This window comes from Pan troglodytes, chromosome 19 (assembly GCF_028858775.2).
Source record: "Pan troglodytes isolate AG18354 chromosome 19, NHGRI_mPanTro3-v2.0_pri, whole genome shotgun sequence".
NCBI lineage: Eukaryota > Metazoa > Chordata > Mammalia > Primates > Hominidae > Pan > Pan troglodytes.
The window spans coordinates 14,812,948-14,835,537 of NC_072417.2; the positions used below are offsets into that span (position 1 = coordinate 14,812,948).

General features: G+C 40.9%; 1 protein-coding gene and 1 pseudogene across 5 annotated transcripts in view; one reads left to right on the top strand and one right to left on the bottom strand.

Moving 5' to 3' along the window:
- The window catches only part of UBE2G1 (ubiquitin conjugating enzyme E2 G1), a 95,011-nt gene that overhangs the window by 25,755 nt on the left and 46,666 nt on the right, over positions 1–22,590 (bottom strand). For all 5 annotated transcript variants that reach the window (XM_016931252.3, XM_063798200.1, XM_054671069.2 and 2 more), the window contains one exon: positions 9,841–9,943. In XM_016931252.3, coding sequence (XP_016786741.1) covers positions 9,841–9,943 — 103 coding nt within the window. The remainder of the gene's footprint in view (positions 1–9,840; positions 9,944–22,590) is intronic.
- LOC104002757 (major facilitator superfamily domain-containing protein 1-like) lies at positions 4,163–5,472 on the top strand (annotated as a pseudogene).

Here is a 22,590-nt window from a genome sequence, read left to right on the forward strand (position 1 = left end):
TCTCATCTCAAAACTTATGGACATTTTCTTTTTCCTTATCTAGGAACAGATATACTGCCTCCATCTATCCATTTATTCATTTCATCATTTAACAAGTATTTACTCAGCATTTATGTGTCAAACTCTAGGGGTATAGCAGCAAAAAAAATCTCAAGAGTGACTTTCCAGAACAGCACTGTAAAACCAAACTGTAATGCTGGAGATGTTCTGTATTTGTGCTGTCCAATAATGTAGCCACCAGCCACTTGAAATATGCCCTGTGACTGCTATTTTAGACAATACACCTCCAGATCACTGACACTTAATTAGCAATCATTCTTAAGGAATCATCAAAAGAACAATACAATGAGTTGTATACATTAACTAAAACCACAGAGATCAAGTCAGCCTTAAAGAGCAAAAATACTAAATTCCTGTCTTGTGGCCTTGGTACTAAATATTTCCTCTGTTGGAAATACTTTTCTCCCTTTGTCTTCTGATTATCATTCGGTACTCAGCTTAAACGTTACCTCTAGAAAGATTTTATTTGACTAAAATCTAAACTAGCCACCAGGTCCCTTCTAGTACATTGACCTCTTTAAATTTCTTTATTGCAGTACCATTTGCACATCTGATTCTTCTGTTGTTCAATGTGTCCAACCATTAGAATCATGATTGTGGTTGTTTCAGATCAGTGAGAAATGAAATTCTCAGCTCATTAAATGGTTTTCATTCACTGAACAAATATACATTGATTACCCAGTTACTCTAACCATTGGTCTACATAAAAGGATACAACAGAGAACAAAGCATTAAAGAGCACTGTGGAGCTTATCGTTTTAGTGGCAGAAGGAAAATATCTACCAAGAAAAATATCAGTAGTAAGTGTTGTCATGGAATGATATGAGGAATCTATTGTTACATTTTTAAAAGCAGGTATTTCTAAAATAAGCTAATTTGTCTTTAAAGAAAAAGTGGGAGGCCGGACACAGTGGCTCATGCCTGTAATTCTAGCTACTTGAGAGGCTGAGGGGGGAAGGATCCCTTCAGCCCAAGAAGTTGAGGCTTCAGAGAGCTGTGATTGCACCACTGCACTGCACTCCAGCCTGGGAAAAGAAAAAAGAAAAGAAAGGAAAGAACAAGTGAAAAATTGGGGGTGTGTTTGTATACACATAGAAAAATGTCCAGAAACAGGACATCAATACATAACAATAGTTAACTAACAATAGTTAGTGTTACGAGATCTTTTACTCTCTGCTCATTTTAATATAGCTTGAACTGTTCACAAGCAAGTATGAATTTTTATTGCTTTTTCTGATTATAAGACATGGGGAAGGTGCAGATTAAGTTTAAAAAAAGAGACAGATCATTAACACCAAACATTTCTGAATAATTAGGAAATGCCACAGGACTCAGAGTATAAAGTCAGTGACCTTGATAATACAATTTTTTTAGTAAAAAGCAATAGGAAAAAAAGCTGTAAAGGGTTAAAGAACAGGGTAGTAAAGTACTTAAGCATAATAAACAGGACAATTTATACAAAAAATTTAACAGTTGAAGATAGTAACTACATGGGGAAACTGTACAAAACAAGCGCTTTAAAAGAGATATTCAGAAGAAATGTAGAAATGAAGTAAGGCCCACCATAGCGCCTTACTTTTCACAAATGATGAGGTTATCTATTGAAAGGAAGAAGCATGAGGGCTTGAGGGAATAGAGACTGGAATAGCTGTTAAGAGTGCATTACACCAAAAAGAGTTAAGTCTTTATCTACTGATCCTGTTGCTCTGTGTAAGTTAGTGCCAAAATGGGTCTTAGGATATACTGATTACATGGACTAGTTTTTCAAACAGGGCTGCAAAAGCAATTTAATGAGTCACTATCAAAGTTTTTTTGTTAACAAAAATAGAAAACATGAGAGTTTATCACAAGTAGTTTCAGTTATATAATCTATGTATGTGTTTTATTCACTAATCTATATATACATATGTATGCACTGGGTCATGATGTAAAGTATTTCTAATTATGGGTTTGAAAGCCACAATTACAGAAAACAGCCAAACATGGTGGCGTGCACCTGTAATCCCAGCTACTTGGGAGGCTGAGGTAGGAGAATTGTTGGAACCTGGGAGGTGGAGGGTGCAGTGAGCCAAGATTGTGCCACTGCACTCCAGCGTGGGTGCCAGAGTGAGACTCCGTCTCAACAAAAAAAAAAAAAAAAAGAGAGAGTCAATGTAAAAGGACATCAAAGCCACTGCCACAAAGCCCCTGCACTTGATTCTACTGGCAGCCACTTGCCACTTGATTCCTTGACAACATTAAGTCAGCTTTCCCACGTCACTTACTTTTGATTGGTTACATTCACTAAAAAGCTTCATAATAGCTGACTGGAATCCTCATCATGAAAAACCGACTTAGACCCTCTAAATTGTTTTCAGTCTCTAAAATGTCAACCAAATTCAACTAAAAGAGTAGCCCTAAAAATTTAAAGCACACAATTTTCACTCTATCTGAAAATGGCCTTGCCCACTCCGAAGCAACCATGGCATTTCTGAGTTTTTCTCCTATCTGTGGACCCCTCTTCTTCTATTTTACCTGTGGAAATTCTACCTGCCCCTCCCCTCTTTTTCTTTTTTTAGTTTTTTTTTTTTTGGAGATGGAGTCTTGCTCTGTCGCCCAGGCTGGAGTGCAGTGGCGTGATCTCGGCTCACTGCAAGCTCTGCCTCCCGGGTTGAAGAGATTCTCCTGCCTCAGCCTCCCAAGTACCTAGGATTACAAGCACACGCCACCACGTCCCGCTAATTTTTGTATCTTTAGTAGAGACGGGGTTTCACTATGTTGGCCAGGCTGGTCTTGAACTCCTGACCTTCTGAGCCACCGCACCTGGCCTACCTGCTTTTTTGTTTTTGTTTTTTTTTTCGATGCTTAACTAACTAGTACCCAACTTGTGCGTGCAAACTTCTACCGAGCAGCCAAGTTAGCAAAGAGAAAGCCCAAAACCCATAGAGTAGAATAACACTGTAGACTACACATTAACATGTCACATATCCACTATTTTTCAAATATAGAAAGATGTGACTGTGGCCAGGCAAGGTGGCTCACGCCTGTAATCCCAGCACTTTGGGAGGCTGAGGCGGGCGGATCACTTGAGGTCAGGAGTTCGAAAACAACCTGACCAATATGGTGAAACCCCGTCTCTACTAAAAATGCAAAAATTAGCCAGGCGTGGTGGCAGATGCCTGTAATCCCATCTACTCAGGAGGCTGAAGCAGGAGAATGGCTTGAGCCTGGGAGGCAGAGGTTGCAATGAGCCAAGATTGTGCCACTGCACTCCAGCCTGGGCCACAAAGCAAGACTCTGTCTCCAAAAATAATAATAATAAATAAATAAAAAAAATAAAATTTAAAAAGGCACCAATTAATTCAAAATATCTTTCATTACATATTATCTTCATCACAGATACTATAGTATAATTACTACCATGATATTAAAAAGAGGTATGTAGGCCGGGCACGGTGGCTTACACCTGTAATCCCAGCACTTTGGGAGGCTGAGGCGGGTAGATCATGAGGTCAGGAGTTCAAGACCAGCATGGCCGAGATGGTGAAATCCCGTCTCTACTAAAAACTACAAAAATTAGCCAGGCATGGTGACAGGTGCCCATAATCCCAGCTACTCAGGAAGCTGAGATAGGAGAATCACTTGAACCCAGGCGGCTGAGGTTGCAGTGAGCAACAGAGTCAGACTCTGTTTTCAAAAAAACAAAAAAGAGAGAGAGATAATGTAACCAGCAGTTTCACATTTGAAAGTGTTTAAAAACCCAGGCCTAGTTCAATTTTTTTCCATGAGGCCTCCATTACTGTTTTTGAGTTAAATTATAAAAATCTTACAAGGATCAAATCCTACCATACTGCCATATTTATTTTATGTAAATAATGTGCTGTATGCTGCCGTCTGAAATTTGCTCAACATTGTTCTATTAATCTATAGTCCTGTTGTAGCTGTCTCTTGTCCATTCATTCTATCCGCCACAGTTCACTATTATTCTACGATAGTCAGAATCACATAGTCATGTGATCACATAGTCATGTGATCACTGACTTGGCTGTGCTCCGTGGGCACTGCTTTTCTGCCAGGTCCTGGAGTTGTCACCCCTTTTGCCTCTCAGCCTCCCACGGGCGCAATGGAGGAGAAGGATGAGAAAGCATGGGTGCTGCTGGCCCTTCTGTGGCCTCCAGTCGCCTGGCTATGACTTTTGATGCTGTTATTGATGTGTTTCCTTGGCTTCAGCAGCTAGTTTTGCTATAATAATCCTGCTGCCCTTCAGACTCAGGATAAACGGAACAGGCAGGTGAACACCATGAAATTCATGCTGCTATATGCCTGGTATTCTTGGCCCAATGTAGTTTTGTGTTTCTTTGGTGGCTTTTTAAAAGACCGAGTATTTGGAATATGATGGGGCACAATTACTTTTAGCTGTTTTATTTGCATTGGACAGGTTGTTTTGTTCTGGGTGGAATATTTAATGTTTTTTGGCTGATGGAATTTGAAAGACTTGTGTTTGGATTGGTGGGGAGTGCTCAGCAGTTGCCCAGGACATAGGCTGTCAGCTGGTTTAAAGACAAAGAATTAAACCTGGTGTCTGGACTCCAACAATTTAGCATGGCTAGAATTGGAAGTACAGTAAACATGAACTTCGTGAGTTGGCTGTATTCTAAGATTGAAGCTTCATGGGGTTCTGCTGGTCACACAACCCCTGGGGTCACACTTAAGATTGGGGGTATAAAATGTATTCTTTCACTAATCTGTGCCTTCCTTGGCTCTTGCTTACTTTAGATGTGAGAGCAGAGAGAATCCTTCATAAAGAACAACAACAAAAAAAAAAAGGGGGGGGGGAGTTTTTAAATTAACTGATGTAAAGGATTTCTCCTTACCCCTGTGGCTCATATTTATCATCTGTGTCTGCTATTGTGTTGCCATGTTCCCTTTTATTGGACTTGGGAAAGTTTTCTTTACACACAAATTTGGATTTTCTTTCCAGGCAGCAAGTGCAATGAACAGTGTTGTATATGTCGTTATCAGCTCCCACACCCCAGTATTTGGGCTCCCAGTGGATGACACGGGGAAGAACAGCATCTGGGTTCTGCGTGTGGTCGCAGCCACTCCTGTGTCCCACATGATGCTGGCCTTTATGATGTGGAGCCCTTGGGTTGCTGTGTCTTCTGGGAATCTCCTATTCATCGCTTGCCTGTGCATTATGGCCAACAGTGGCATCTGTAGTTCCTGAACATCAACTGGGAACTGCATATGGCTTCACGCACTCCATTCAGAATCTTGGGGTGGCCATCATTTCCATCACTGCTGGGATGGATGATACTGGTCACTGGGGGATATTTGTTTTTAGAAGTTTTCTTCATTGCCTGTGATTCTATGTGACTTTTATCTGTGGTCTTACTCTATTTTGTGAATCATGCCCAGGGTGAGAACCTAAATTATTCCACAAGACAAAGGGAAGAAATAAAATTTTCCCATACTTAGTAAGTTAAAATGACTGTGTCATGAGAATGGGCTTTTGCACATCACTGGTTTGAAAATCTCCATTTTTAAAAATTTAGAGTTTAGTCATGAGAAAAAAAATAATGGAATGGCAAGTTGTATTTATATCCAAATACACCTATTTCAAAGTGTATTTGTGAGAACTATTTTAGCCTGTGTCTTCTGTATTGTGTGTTGCTGAAGAATTCTACAAAAGGCCAACCAACAATGAAAGGTTTAGAAAACTGCTCTGGAACATCCAGGTGAACTTCAGAAAAGAACAGTGAAAACAGAAAAACACGGAGCTTCTTTTGAGATTGTCTTCATTAAGTATGTGTCTAAGGGATACAGCCTTTTCTTTATCTTACAGCAGAAAAAAAAAAATTGTGACAGACATTCCCTTTCCTGGTAGGGGCATAATGCTAGAAGACATGTGAAGATATTTGTATGAAGTCTCTTTCTGCTCACAACCAGTAGCTTGGGCTCTACTATGTGGTTATGTGGACTGCTGAGCAGTGACCCTTCTGAGTTGATTTTTCTGTTACTGAGGCCCCTAATCTCTTAGGGACACAATATTATAGTACAAACAGTCTGTACAGTTTTTCATATAGTCTAATTAGTAACTACAAAGTGTCCTTCGAATTATAATTGATATTTACAAAAATAAATAAAACCGCAAAAGGGGAAAAAATAAATTTTTTTTTTTTGCTATTATAAGCAATAGAACATGGAACGTTTGAAACGTTCCTAAGCATAGAGTTTTTACCCTAGAAATGAAACTGCTAAGACCAAATTTAAGTAATTGTTCAAAATCACTCAACTAAGAAGAGTGGTAGAGTTAGAGAGCTAACCAAAGGCAGTCCCCAAAGTCCATGTTCTTGAACACTACGTGATAAACCGCATGGCATTACCACTGATCATTCCATTTCCAAGCAATGTAGGCACTAGGTTCATTCCCTCCAGAACTTCATTACAGAAGAGATGGCTTCTGCCTCTATGTCTCACACAGGACTGGAAAATAATTTATAACTGGAATAGAATTTTGCAACTGTAAAAGAATGTAATTCAGAGTTTTGGTTAACTGATTCTTCATTTTCTATATCTACCCAAGGCAATACTACAAAACACATAATCTTAAGATTCTCCAGATTTTTCATATCATTGCCAGTGCTTAAAAACAAAATAAATAAATAAGACATACTCCTTGAACAGACCAGCCACTGGTGATGAAAGGAAAAGAGAGATAAAAGTTATACAGTCATCATTCATTAATAATTTATAAAATGTTATAATGATACAGTGATATCCAGGTTTCTTAGACTTTCTGGTTTTGTTTGTTTGTTTAAGACAGGGTCTAGCTCTGTTGCCCAAGCTAGAGTGCAGTAGCGTAATCTTGGCTCACTGCAGCCTCCACCTCCTGGGCTCAGCCTCCGGACTGCAGGCATGCATCACCATGCTTGACTTATTTTTGTATTTTTTTTTGTAGAGACAGGGTTTTGCCATGTAGCCGAAGCTGGTCTCCAACGTCTGAGCTCAAGCGATCCACCCTTGGCCTCCCAAAGTGTAGGGATTATAGACATGAGCCACTGTATCCACCCTAAACTTCCGTACTACAAACCTATTGCCACTTCTACCTGAAATTTTAATTTCTGTGGATATGAGTGGTTATCCATACTGTTTGATAATCAGTCTGAAAACAGTTGGTATACCACACCAGTTTCAGAATGTACATTTCATAGAAAGGCCTTAGAGACTACTGCACTGGAAAGACTCATTAATAAAAATAAAAATGTAATGCTATATAAATATGAGTATGACTGAATTAAGACTTGTGGCAACTATAGGAGTCTCAAAGTAATCCTTGAACGGTACCAGTTATCAATCACATAGACTGAAAAGAGAGTGGAGCGCCCTCTAGTGACTACATGAGGGCTAATGATGGCACAGAGATAATCACAGCAGCTTTTACAGAATTTTGGTACAGTATTTCTATTATCTAATTATAAAGTGGTGAATTAATCACTTAGGTCTGGGTACCATCTGAGCCTATACTAATTTATTTTCAATCCTATAACACCCCTCCCCCCAGCACAAGCCTCCACTTCCCTTCACAGGCAGTTATTTAAACGTAAGGTGTATATATTCACTTCCAATAGCACTCTTCAAACAATTCCAAGATGGCCTCTACTCTCTCCATTCCACTGAAATAATTACAAGAACCTCACTACTTTCTGCTAAGAAGTTTTTTAAGAACTTTTTTTTTTTTTTTTTTTTTTTAGATAGAGTTCTGCTCTCGTTGCCCAGGCTGGAGTGGGTGACACGATCCCGGCTCAATGCAACCTCTGCCTCCTGGATTCAAGCGATTCTCCTGCCTCAGCCTCCCGAGTAGCTGGGATTACAGGCATATGCCACCTCACCTGGCTAAATTTTTTGTATTTTTAGTAGAGACAGGGTTTCTCCATGTTGGTCAGGCTGGTCTCCAACTCTCGACCTCAGGTGATCCTGCCCACGTCGGCCTCGTGAGCCACTACGCCCGGCCGACAACAAATCTTTTTTAAGCATTCTATGAAGTACATGGTTCTTGGTAGCATTCTAAAAGGCTTACTTCTAACAAACCTTTCTTCATTCCCCTGTACCTTCCTTTGCCTTTCTCAGGTCCTGCCCTAGGAACACGCTCTCTCTTTCCTGAGCAAAGGCTAGTGATCTCAGGAAGGCACAGTCCAGAAGTGACCACCAGTATTCTCAGCAGCATATACACACTCCAGCAGAGCTGCCAGAAATATTGCTGTGATTCACATCTCAATTCAACAGCCAACACTTTTAAAAATGTACACCAAAGACCAGAGACGGTTTTCTTTTCTTTTTTGAGACGGAGTCTCGCTCTGTCACCGGGCTGGAGTGCAGTAGCGTGATCTTGGCTCACTGCAACCTCCACCTCCCGGATTCAAGCAATTCTCCTGCCTCAGCCTCCTGAGCAGCTGGGACTACAGGCGCCCGCCACCATGCCCAGCTAATTTTTGTATTTTTAGTAGAGACAGGGTTTCACCATGTTGGCCAGGCTGGTCTTGAACTCCTGACCACAGGTGATCCACACGCCTCAGCCTCCCAAAGTGCTGGGATTACAGGCGTGAGCCAACGCACCGCGCCAGCAGGTGCATCTTACAAAACAATACATACTAGTAAATTTAAGTTAGTCTGCAAACACTCAGAGCAGAAAAGAAGACTGTGGTCTTTGCATCTAGAAATGTACGACATGAAATATTTTTAAACTCTATTTCTCTTCTTCTACTGCTCTTTCACACCACTACATTGTTGTCTATCCTTAAGCCATTGGTTTAACAATTAATAGTCAGTTAATAGATTATCATAGAGCATAACAATAACTTTCAATAAACTAGGAGAAAGTGACCATTAGTTTAGTTTGGGATAAGAACACCTAGATTCTAACCAGTATTCGGTGGGGACTCAAGTAGAGAACCATGAAAAGAAACGATCTTCAAAGTTCTCCTTAGCCTTCTTAAAACACTGATGTGTGTAATACATTCTCAATTAAAATGTCCAAAAATTATATAACTCTTCTGCCTCCTGAGTTCAAGTGATTCTCCTGCCTCAGCCTCCCGGGTAGCTGGGATTACAGGCATGCCACCATGCCCAGCTAATTTTTGTATTCTTAGTAGAGATGGGGTTTCACCATGTTGGCCAAGCTGGTATCAAACTCCTGACCTCTCAGGTGATCCGCCCACCTCAGCCTCCTAAAGTGCTGGGATTGCAGGCATGAGCCACCGCGCCTGGCCTGAAACTATTATTTTTAATAGCAATAGGTCTTAGACATTAGAGCTTCAAGCAAAACACAAAAACTCTTCCATGATCAAATTCAGTACAAAGGATACTGAATACAGCCATTTCTCCTGCTCCTTAAAAAATAATTTCATGTCAGTTTGCCAAAATATTTGTGGTTTTGCTTTGTTTTGTTTTGAGATGGAGTCTCACTCTGTCACCCAGGCTGGAGTGCAATGGCGTGGTCTCAGCTCACTGCAATCTCTGCCTCCTGAGTTCAAGTGATTCTCCTGCCTCAGCCTCCTGAGTAGCTGGGACTACAGGTGCATGCCACCACACCCGGCTAATTTTTGTATTTTTAGTAGAGATGGGGTTTCACTACATTGGCCAGGCTGGTCTCGAACTCCTGACCTCATGATCGGCCCGCCTTGGCCTCCCAAAGTGCTGGGATTACAGGCGTGAGCCACCGCGCCCAGCCTGCCAAAATAGTTTTTAATTCAGTGTATTAAAAGAGCTCCATTTTGAAGATGTCAGTTCCATTATACTTACTAAAGTGTATCTGGAGGGCCAATAATAAGGACTTCCCATCGGTAGAGATCATTGTCATCTATTAAACCTGCAGAAAAGCCTTCCACTGGATTTTTGTTGAGTTCTGTGGAAAAAGAAAAGTTTAATCAATACATTTAAGCACATAATTTGCATCCAGTAGATAAATTACAGAACTTGAGCGTACATGTTTTATGTAAGTTTTAAACCATTAAATAGATATACCTTGCCAGGCAAAATGCTACTTGATGGCCAAAACATTTTCATGCCTATACTGTTAAGAAAGCCCTGGGTAAAGCAAACTATCCAGAAGATCAACTTCTACTGGTATCCAGCCAGGCTCTTGTCATTCTAAGTGGCCCTACAGTGGTCTTTTAAGGAAGCTTGTTAAAATGCAGATATCCAGGCCCGTCCCCCAGAGATTCTCATTGAGAGGGAGCCCTGGAAATCAAATCAGGTTGGCAATTCTTATGCTGCTGTCTTTAGGGTATACTTTCAGAGTGTCTAATCATACCTTTTCATTGGAATGTACTGTGCTTAATAACTTTCATTTATACTAACATTTGTACACCTATTTGACCTGTCCCTGTAGTCTTGGGGACCTGCTTCTACAGTGGGTGCTCCTGTGTGCCCATCCATCTCTGAGCACAAGGAGAGCAGGGGCCCCATATGTCTTGTCTGTATATGTCGACCCTCTGAGAGCCACAGCTTCTGGGACAGAGGAGCAGCTTAAGAGTAACACCTGGAGCATACAGAATGGCTGCAGCATCGTGAGCTTCTCCTCCTCTAAAGAGAGTGCTGTGGCATGGAGAAAGGATGACAGGGTGGGAAACAAGAGAGGCGAGGAACTGGCAAGGTGGGGGCACACAGGCCAAGACAGGGACCTTAAGGAGCAGGTGAGCAGGGGTACAGAGCCCAGAATGTTTCCAGAGACACCAGACTTAATAAAGTACTGGCCTCCTGATGGTGAGCAGATCATGTGAGAAATTTTTTAACAACTTTAATGAGGTATAACTGACATTCAGTGAACTGCACATACTTAAATTATACAATTTGGCCGGGCGTGGTGGCTCACACCTGTAATCCCAGCACTTTGGGAGGCCGAGGCAGGTGGACCACCTGAGGTCGAGAGTTTGAGACCAGCCTGACCAACATGGAGAAACGCCGACTCTATTAAAAATACAAAATTAGCTGGGCGTAGTGGCACATGCCTGTAATCCCAGTTACTCGGGAGGCTGAGGCAGAAAAACTGATTGAACCCAGGAGGCAGAGGCTGTGGTGAGCCAAGATCGCGCCATTGCACTCCAGCCTGGGCAACAAGGGCAAAACTCTGTCTCAAAAAATATATAAATAAATAAATTAGCTGGGCATGGTGGTGTGTGCCTGTAATCCCAGTTACTCAGAAGGCTAAGGCAGGAGAACTGCTTGAACCCGGGAGGCAAATGTTACATTGAGCCAAGATCATGCCATTGCACTCCAGCCTGGGTAACAGAGCAAGACTCCATCTCAAAAAGAAAAAACACACACACACACACAATTTAGTAAGTACTGATATACACCAGAGGAACCAACACAACAACAATCACAATAGTGAATGCATGTATCAATCACCCACACAATTATCACATTTTACCGGCCAGTGGAACTGAGTACTCATTGGCTCAAATTGGAAAGTGTGGACAAAGAACACGCAGGAGTAGAGTGGTTTGAAAAGGACTTGCTGGGAGTCTCAACAGGTGTGTAATTCTCGTATACTACCTGCCATCATTCTCAGGCAGCTTTGTCTAATGATGAAAGGCAGTATAATGTAACTCAGAGTGCTACAAAGGACTGAACCAATGTTTAGGTAACTGAGGAGATATTAATTTTTGGGGAAATCAAGAGATGGTATTATTTCAACAACTACGATTTAACAACATGCCAGCAAAATAGGAGAAAGCCAATAGTGAAAATTTATATTTAGGCAGGGCGTGGTGGCTCACACCTGTAATCTCAACGCTTTCAGGAGGCCAAGATGGGTGGATCACTTGAGGTCAGGAGTTCAAGACCAGCCTGGCCAACATGGTGAAACCCTGTCTTTAGTAAAAATACAAAAATTGGCCGGGCATGGAGGCGGACATCTGTAATCCCAGCTACTCAGGAGGCTGAGACAGGAGGATCACTTGAACTGGAAGGCAGAGGCTGCAGTGAGCCAAGACCATGCCACTGTATTCCAGCCTGGGTGACAATGCGAGACTCCGTCTCAAAAATAAAAATAAAAAATTTATGTTTAAACATGAAGTGCTTCTTTTCTTGAAATGTGAGGGGAGATTTTTATAAGTCTAACATTTTTGCATAACAGGCAAACTAGACTTTTACAAATAGTTAAAATCAGCTCTGTATTTCAAAACACAAGAAATGTACTTTTACTTTGAAGTGGCTAATCTAAAATACTTTTTAAAGATATTGAAAGTGCAAACACATTAAGAAGGGAACAGCATTTTCACTGTTATTTTGTTTATGCACGCATATGTGTACTGAGCGCCAACTATGTTGCAGACATTCTATTAAAAAACAGAAAGTCCCACTTTCCTGTCAACTGAGGGACAGAGTGCAGCACACACAAATGCACTGTGAGGAGTTATTTTCTACATGACTGATCTCATTTCCAACCTTTTTCTAGAGAAACACCATTACATTACTCGGACCATTTTCTACAACACTGTACACAAGAGTCTTGTGAAAGATTCTATAATATATCCAGAAATTACCTAGTTGTTGCATTTTCCACCAGAAGTCCAGGGTTTATAAACATAGGTGAGTAAGCTTTGAAATTAGTATACATGGTCAAAATTACCCTTGAAATTTTCCTTACACTTTCCATAAAGCATATCATTGCTTCTTACTCTTGTCAAAACCCCCAAGTTCTTGAAATCTTTTGCCCATTCTTTCCATGCATTTCTTCTACAGGCATAATTGTGTCCTTTGCTTGTTCCATGTAAGTAATACAAAAGCAATGTTGAAAAATGTCCAATGTCTCACTTTTGTCATGGCTTCAGCCCCCAGCATGAATCTTCCTAGGTCTAGATGCATGAATATTTAACAGGCTTAATCCATTTAAAGTGATAGAACCTTACCATCCCTTCATGAATGCTTCCTTCAAGGTCTCTATCAATACTAGCCCCCTCCATGAAGTCTTCCCTAAATAATTTATCAAATAATCTTTTGGCTTCTGCTAAATTCCTATTAATTGTACTTTCAGTCTATCTACATCTTCTGGCACTTGACCAACATCGGCTCCTGATCCCCAGAGAAGTAAACAGGCAATTACAATGTGCTCCAACAACAGTACAAGAATTTGAGGGCACACAAAAAAGAAGGGCACATAACATAATCATGAAGAATAAGAAAAGGCTTCTAAAAAGAAAAGAAATAAAGGATTTGGGTGAGGGAATTCAAGGTTTAGAATCTGAACCTCTACTTTAGGTAGAGGAGCATGTACAAAAACTTGAAATAGGGCAATCAGTATGTGACTGGAACGGCGGGGGGCAGGGGAGCAGCTGAAACTAAACAGAATGTCAAAAGCTGGACAGCAAAGGGCCTTTGTAAGCCCTGCATGCTTGGACTTTATCCAGAGGGCAATGATAAGCCTTTGAAGGGTGGTTCTTTTTTTCTTTTTCTTTTAAACAATGGAGTGACCTCATGAGATTTACATTTGCAAAAACCAATCTTGTAGTATGTAGAAGATTGTTTAAAAAGGCATGATGAGAACAAAGAAACAAAAAGCAAGCAATTCAAGTAATCTTGAAAAGTGTACCTCGAGTATATAGTAGTCGAAACAATGAAGAAAACAAGGCTATTTAGAAGAGAATCAATCAACCTAACCTGGTGATGTTAAAGAAGTGGGGCTTAAAGTAGTAAGTCAAAAATGACATGAGCTGGGCGTGGTGGCTCACCGCTGTAATCCCAAAACTTTGGGAGGCTGAGGTGGGCAGATCGTTTGAGCCCAGGAGTTTGATGCCAGCCTGGGCAACATGGCAAACCCCTGTCTCTACCAAAAAAAAAGAAACAAAAAAGTACAAAAATTAGCCAGGCACGGTGATGTGCACCTACAGTCCCAGCTACTCGGGGAGGCTGAGGTGGGAAGATGACTTGAGCCCAGGAGGCGGAGGTTGCAGTGACCTCAGATGACACCAGGGCACTCCAGCCTGGGCAACAGAGCCCAACCCTGTCTCAGTTTAAAAAATTATTTTTTTTAAAAAAAGGAAAATGACATATGATTAAAAAGTTGAGCAGAGTTACCATATGACCCAGCAATTCCACTTCTAGGTATATACCACCCTAACATCTGTCCACACAGCAAGTTGTACATGAATGTTTGTAGTAGCATTTGCTGTAATAATCAAAAGGCAGAAACTCAAATGTCCATCGACAAATGAATAAACTGCAGTATATACATACAATGAAATACTATTCAGCCATAGAAAGAAATGAAGTACTAATATATGAAGCTCAATAACATCAGGCTAAGTTAAAGAAGCAGACATATAAAGTCACATGTTATATGACTTATTTTATATGATATATCCAGAAGAGGCAAATCCAGAGAGACAGAAAGTAGATTAGACAATGAGGGAAGGGAGAAAGGGGGCGTAATTACTTAAGGGGTATAGGGATGGCGATTTAATGGTGTGATGAGAACGTCTGAAAGCTAGATCGAGCTGGTGGCTGGCTGCACAACATCGTGAATACACGAAACAAGTGGTGCACTTTAACACCGTTACCTATAATGTCAATTCCTCCCCCCGTTTTTTTGACACCAGATTTCTGTGCAAGGGTAGAAATCTGTTCATTCACTGAAATGAGAAACATAGGAGGAGGTTTGTCAAGAGAGGGGAAGAAATGGTGATGGGCTTGGTATTAAATGCCTTTTGTTAGGGACAAAAAATACATTGCTTTAAAAAGAAATCTACTGGGCATGGTGGCTCCCGCCTGTAATCCCGACACTTTGGGAGGCCAAGGCGGGTGGATCATCTGAGCTGAGGAGTTCGAGACCAGCCTGGCTAACACGGTGAAACTTCATCTCCACTAAAAATACAAAAATTAGCCGGGTGGTGGTGGGCGCCTGTAGTCCCAGCTACTTGGGAGGCAGGAGAATCGCTTGAACCCAGGAGGCGGAGGTCACCGAGATCGTGCCACTGCACTCCAGCCTGGGCAATAGAGTGAAACTCCGACTCAAAAAAAAGAAAGAAAAAAAAATCTGAGCTGACGATAGAGACTTCAGGGTTATCAGAATATGGCTGATCACTGAGGTTGTAAGTTGATGCATCACCCAAGGATAAGCATTAATATAAACTGCAGGGGATGTAACCGAATGAATTCTAGAAAATATTAACAACTGAGAAACAAAAAACAGGAGGCGGCACAAGGTAAACTGAGAAAGGTAAGCCAGTGAAATAGGGAGGCCAAGGCAGGCGGATCACGAGGTCAAGAGATCGAGACCATCCTGGCTAACACGGTGAAACCCCGTCTCTACTAAAAATGCAAAAAATTAGCCGGGCGTGGTGGCGGGCACCTGTAGTCCCAGCTACTCCGGAGGCTGAGACAGGAAAATGGCGTGAACCTGGGAGGCGGAGCTTGCAATGAGCCGAGATCGCGCCACTGCACTCCAGCCTGGGCGACAGAGCAAGACTCCATCTCAAAAAAAAAAAAAAAAAAAAAAAAAAAAGCCAAGAAAACATTTTATTAAAGCTAAAGGAGATGCATTTAAAGGAGAAACTATCCAATGATGATAAACACATACAGCTCAGGGAAGAAGGGGTCTATATTCAGTCCACTGGATTCAATTTAAAAAAAAAAAAGGCCACAGTTGCCCTCGGTATAAGCAGTGTCAGTGTGAAGGTAAGGTGGAATCCATGCAGGCAACGCTGAGTGGACAAAGAGAAGATGAAGTGGAAAAACCCAAGTGGAAATGTTTTCTAAAAGTTTGACGGCAGATGGAAAAGTGTAGTAGTCACGGGTAAATGAAATTCAAGCAAGTTTTATTTTAATGGAAAAGGCTGAAAGATGTTAAAACATCCTATCTGTGTTTAAATGTTGATACGGATACCTCACACTACATTCAAATCCAGACAGATTACAGATATGAACAAAGAGGTATAAAACCTAACTAAAAGAAAACATAGAATAGTGTTTTTTCACATCAGTTTGAGTGGAGGTGCTCCTCCTATGCAGGACACAAAACTCAACAGTCAAATAATGCTACACCAAATACTTTAAGGTTAGTACAGCAATAAAGTCTAAATACAAATGACTGGGAAAGAATATGTGCAAAATAGGGAGAAGTTTCAAATTCCTAATACAAACAGAGCTTCTGTAAATCAAAAGGGAAACTAAAACCCAAAAGTGACCATGCTTGACCTTCTACTTATATTCCTAAGGTATTAGGAGTTTTGAGAATGCCAAAGATGAAGATAACATCTTTTCTGAATGCTATCTAGAGATAAAATTAAGAGTTGGAAAGGGCTAGAAAGACCTCTCTTTCTCACAAAAGTCATGACTGCTAAAACACAAAAGTTTATAGTTCTAAAGGAGGCAAAACTAACCAATAGTATTACAAATCAGGACGATAGTATTTCTCTCTCTGTGTCTGTCTTTTGGAGCAGGAAGTGAGAGTAGTATCTGGGAAGAGGCATGGAACGGACTTCTGGTGTACTGGTAGAGGCATGCCGTCCGTAATATGTACGTACTTTCCTGTCAATGTTATACTTCAATTTTTAAAACTCAGTAAATCCTGGAGTATCCAGTGACTGTTAAATGGGAGTTATGCTTGCATGCTATGAATCTGGAAATCACTGTGGGCCAGAGTGGTCTACAAGCCATGAATAAAAAGGAAACCCAGGGACAAGGCAGTGTCCTTGAGAGTAATGACTTCTATGTGTTAAGTCATGGAAAATAATGCATGAGCAGACTTGCTAAGATAGAGTCATTACCAAGAATAAGACTAAAAAAGAACAGAAAGAGCATATGAAAAGTAAAAACGCTGCATTTCTGAATCGGAATTGGATGAATATAAAATGACATTGCTTTCAAATATATAGTTCTCAGATCTATCCACTGAAAAGGTCTAGAAAAAATGAACAGCCCAGTAGTGCCCAGAATATGGTTTCTAAATATGAATTTATCACTAAAACGGACCAGGGCTCTTCAGAGAAATGGCTGACTCCAGGTCTAGAGCAAGAAATGTTAGGTTCATCTCACACATAGCAGACAAAAAGGAAGCTATCAAGTAATACTATGGTATTGTGGAAAGGACTCAAGAGCCAGCTTGAAGAGGCCTCCACTGGTCAAATGTGGGACAATTTGAGTGTCAATAAAGTTAGTAACAACGAATGCTTGAAATATGCAAGTTTAAATCCATGAGTTTATAACTGTGAAACAAAAAACAAATTTATCACCACTACAGGATGCTGGGAAACCATTTTGTTATTCTGAAAACCAATTTTAAAAAGCAAAAGAATCAACATTTAGTGTGATCCTCTTTTATTACACAAATTATATTGCCAAGTAATCAAAATAGTAATTACTATTTGATCAAATGAGGTTTCTCTCTATAAAAATACTCCAGCTAAAAAATGAAAAATAACTGAAACATTGGCCATTTTATCATTTAATCCAGGCATTTTAAAAGACAACCAGATATTACAGTCTCCTGAAAAATGAACAAACCACCACATATGAAGTAATCTCACCTCACAAACCTAACCTGTTTGAGCCCCTAAGTACAATAACTAATTCACAAAGAACAGAAACAGAGAAACATGTTCAAGGACATCCCTGGGACACAATTAGCAAGATCTACTCTGCAGGATATTCTAAAGAACAAGACCTAGAATCTTCAGCAAATATACTGCAAGGAGCACAAAAGAGAGAAATGAATTCAAACTTTTTTTAAATTTATGACGATTATGACACAAATGAAAATGTGAAGAGTAATGAGACATTAGACAATATCTAGAAATTGTTGTTTCCTTTTTGAGTTTGGCAGTGGTGTTGTGCTGGGGGTTTTCCTACCATTTTTAGAGATACATACTGAAATATTTACAGACAAATGATCATGTTTAGAATGTACTTCACAGTCATTAGGGAGAGGGCTAAGATAGGTGAAACGAGGCTGATCATGACCTAATCACTTCAGGGGCTGGGGGAGTACATGGAGGCCCATTATACCTATCTGTCTACTTTGGTATTATTGGGCATTTAAAATTTTCCTCAAAAGATTTTTTTTAATCTAAAAAAAAGTTTAATATAGCCTAAAATAATGTTTTCAGTATTGTCGATCATTATGTAAAAGTAAACCTTCACTGCACCTCAGCAAAACACAAATTCTCAGAATAACATTCCAAGACCCAACTAGACGTCATTTTGTACTTGACTACTAAGAAAATAAGCTACTTTTGGCCGGGCGCTGTGGCTCGCGCCTGTAATCCCAGCACTTTCGGAGGCTGAGACGGGCGGATCATGAGGTCAGGAGATGGAGACCATCTTGGCTAACACCGTGAAACCCCGTCTCTACCAAAAATACAAAAAATTAGCCGGGCGTGGTGGCGGGCGCCGGTAGTCCCAGCTACTCGGGAGGCTCAGGCAGGAGAATGGCGTGAACCCGGGAGGCGGAGCTTGCAGTGAACCGAGATCGCGCCACTGCTCTCCAGCCTGGGTGACAGAGCGAGACTCCATCTCAAAAAAACAAAAACAAACAAACAAAAAAACAGAAGAAAAGAAGCTCCTTTTTTTTTCTCTCTCTCTCCCTGAGACGGAGTCTCGCTCTGTGGCCCAGGCTGGAGTGCAGTGGCGCCATCTCAGCTCACTACAAGCTCCACCTCCTGGGTTCACGCCATTCTCCTGCCTCAGCCTCTCCGAGTAGCTGGGACTACAGGCGCCCACCACCACGCCCGGCTAATTTTTTATATATATATATTTTTAGTAGAGACGGGGTTTCACCGTGGTCTCGATCTCCTGATCTCGTGATCCGCCCACCTCGGCCTCTCAAAGTGCTGGGATTACAAGCGTGAGCCACCGCCTAAGTGCACTTTGCCAAGACCAATTGTTGGCTAAGTCTAACTTCTACAAAGCCAAATACAAACTGAGGTTTACAGCCTAGTAACGATTTTCCTTTGTGTCTGGGTGACTGTGGTCTCCTGCTCCGGGAATGTGAGTTCCTGTCAAGTTTATTTATACAACACAGTTGGCTGCAAGGTGTATGTCTGTAAAGTAACTATTTTTACTGCAGCTTCACTTTGAACTTCTGAGATCATAGATAGACAGACCCCTTTACCCAAACAGTACATAATTACTCCTAACTATGGAGATAATTTGTCAAAATAATTTTGACCTTATTATCAGAGGAATAAACTGCTGTTACCTTAAAACATAAAAATGCCACAAACCAAGTCACCAAAAGTAACTGCAAAAACGTTCCCGTCCTTCAACCTTCCATTAATTAATACTGAAAAAAGTCAAGCATAGCAATCACAAAGGTGTATTTCCTCTTTAGATTTCAAGATGCATCAAGTTAAATAAACTTTACAAATTTCTGGTAAACTTTAAAAATTTGCTTAAAATTAGAATTTTTTATTTGTACCACGACACGGGCTACCGGCTAGCTGATTTCCTAATCAAAAACATTTTTGGCCAGGCACAGTGGCTCATACCTGTAATCTCAGTGCTTTGGGAGGTCAAGGTGGGAGGATCGCTTAAGGGCAGGAGTTCAAGACCAGCCTAGGCAACAGCAACATAGAGAGACCCAGTCCTAGCTACTGGGGACGCTGAGTCAGGAGGACTGTTTGGGCCCAGAAGTTTGAGGCTGCAGTAACCTAAGAAGGTGCCAATGCACTCCAGCTTGGAGCAAGACCATGTCTCTTGAATAATAAAAAAAAAAAAAATCAAGGCCAGGCTCGGTGGCCTCTAATCCCAACACTTTGGGAGGCCGAGGCAGGAGGATCGCTTGAACCTAGAAATTTGAGACCAGGCTTGGCAATATAGTGATACCCTGTCCAGGTGTGGTGGCTCACGCCTGTAATCCCAGTACTTTGGAAGGCTGAGGCAGGGAGATAACCTGAGGTCAGGAGTTTAAGACAAGCCTGGCCAGAATGGTGAAACCCCATCTCCACTAAAAATACAAAAATTAGCCAGGCGTGGTAGCGGGTGCCTCTAATCCCAGCTATTCAGGAGGCTGAGGCAGGAGAATCGCTTGAACCTGGGAGAAGGAGGTTGTAATGAGCTGAGATCGTGTCACTGCACTACAGCCTAGGCGACAAGAGTGAGACTTCGTCTCAAAAAGAAAAAAAAAAAAATTAGCCGGACATGGTGGCATGTGCCTATATAGTCCCAGTTACTCGGAAGGCTGAGGTGGGAGGACTGCTTGAGCCTGGGAAGTAGAAAGTGCAGTGAGCCAAAACCACACCAATGCACTCCAGCCTGGGAAATACAGAGTGAGACCCTGTCTCAAAAAACAACAAAACAAAAAATATTCCACCCAATTTATTTTACTGTGCTTCAAAAACATAAGGAAAATGAAACAGACAAGCCAAACAGATCAGAGATGATCCCTTAAAAAGAATTTGTCAATATGCTTCCCAAAGGGATTTGCTTGGCAGAATTCTGGACCACATTCCTAAAATAACACTTACTGACATTCTGCTACCTGCAATATTTCACCCTGCTTATCACAGCCTCTTCAATCACAGGCATCAGAGTTCTTCAATATTAAGTCCTAAATACGTTGTTGCTTGTGCATAAATTATACACAATAGCATAAGCATGCATCTCTGCCAAGATTTGTTGCAGCAAGAACTCCTCACAATACCGAAATTATGCCCTAACACTAGTTTATAGTGTCACACAAACAGCTTACTTTGATCTCGCCTATTTTATAGAAATAAATTTGATAAAGATGATTCCTGAGGACTTCTGAATGTCACTTCACAATGGAAAATTTGGGCACAGCATATGATATTATGTATTACTAGCCTGGGCAACTTAAACAGATCATTTCTATTTTTTGAGTCTCATTTTCCTTATCAGTAAAGGATGGTAAAGCCCTTGGTAACGTTGCAACACGGAGAGGATATTGCATATGCGAAAGTCTGACCCAGCTTAAGGTACAATAAATGTTAGTTGTCCGTTTTCTTCCTTTAAAATTGCTCATTAATTAGGCTACAGGACATAAAAGGAATACATCTGTATTCTTCAGAATCTTGAGAACAAGCCCATACCTGAATTATTTCTTTTGGAAAATACTACCCAGCTTCAAACCTCACGCCCAACTATGTTTCTAGTAGGACTGCCAAACAAGGCCCCCGGTACCCCAAGGCCACAGGAGGGAGTGGTTTTTCAGAGTTGGGAAGCTGTGCCATAAAGGCCTGAGAGCTGCCAATAGCCACAATTCAAGTCTCAAGGAGAATGAAGCCAAAATGAAGAATAAGCAACAAGAAATCCAAACAGATCTTTGATTTCTTATACCTGGTACTACTCCTGCCCTTCTATAAACTTAGTTAGAAGTCAGTTTTCCTTTTTGTCTAAATTTATTTTAGTTGAATTCCTGTCACTTCCAACTAAGAATGCCACCTTCTTCAAGTGTAAAGCCCTATTTTTAAGTTCACATCCCAGTTGGTCCCTAATCAGTTTCCCCTCGAATACACCAGTGGTTCTCAACTGTCCTTTTACCTTCCCCACATTATACGGGGCAAAAAAGTGATTCTCAGGCTGCAGTGAGTCGTAAGCATGCTGCTGCTGAAGGAAGCAAGCACAGTCATGAGATTCTTGAATTTCCAATTCACTTTAAGTTCATTTCAACCACCAAATAATACATATAAAAAACCAGAAAGACTTCAGAAAAACAGTCTCAAAGAAATTACAGAAACATATTTTTAAAGAAGACCAGAAAGAAAACATTATAAAGCAACAGGAGACCTTAAAGGAAAGTGAAAAACAGACTAAAAACAAATCATGGTCATAACTTTCAGAAATCATACTTCTAATGAAAAGATAAATAGTTATTTTTAAAGAGTAAAGATAATAAACAAAGGAGATTTACATAAGTTAAACTGGCATTCCTGAAGAGATCAGAATATTAAAATGTCATAAATCTATAAAGCTTTCTATAATAATAAATATACAGATTGAAAACATATCCCACAACTCAGAAAAAACTGGTACAGAATAAACAATAAAACATCTGTCAAATGAGGCACTGAACTTTAAAGTTAAATAATATCAAGGATATTCAGGAAGGGAAAAAACAAGTCCAGTATAGGTGGGTGGGTGGAACCAACCAGGTTAGCCTCAGATTTCTCCACAATACTCATTGTAGGTAAGTAACAGTGACGTGAAGAAATACGGAATCCTGAAGAAGAATGTGATAAAAAGAATGAGAAATGCAGCCAGGCATGGTGGCTCATGCCTGTAATCTCAGCACTTTGGGAGGCCCAGGCAAGTAGATGCTTGAGCCCAGGAGTTCAAGACCAGCCTGGACAACACAGGGAGACACCACCTCTACAAAAAATACAAAAATTAGCTGGACAGGGCGTCAAGCGCCTGTGGTGCCAGCCACTCAGGAGGCTGAGGTGGGCAGATCACTTGAGCCCAGGAGGTCGAGGCTGCAGTGAGCTGTAAGCATGCTGCTGCACTCCAGCCTAGGCACCTGTGTCGAAAAAAAAAAAAAGAAAGAGAGAGAGAGAAGCCCAAACAGGAAGTCCAAATAAGATGGTAATACAC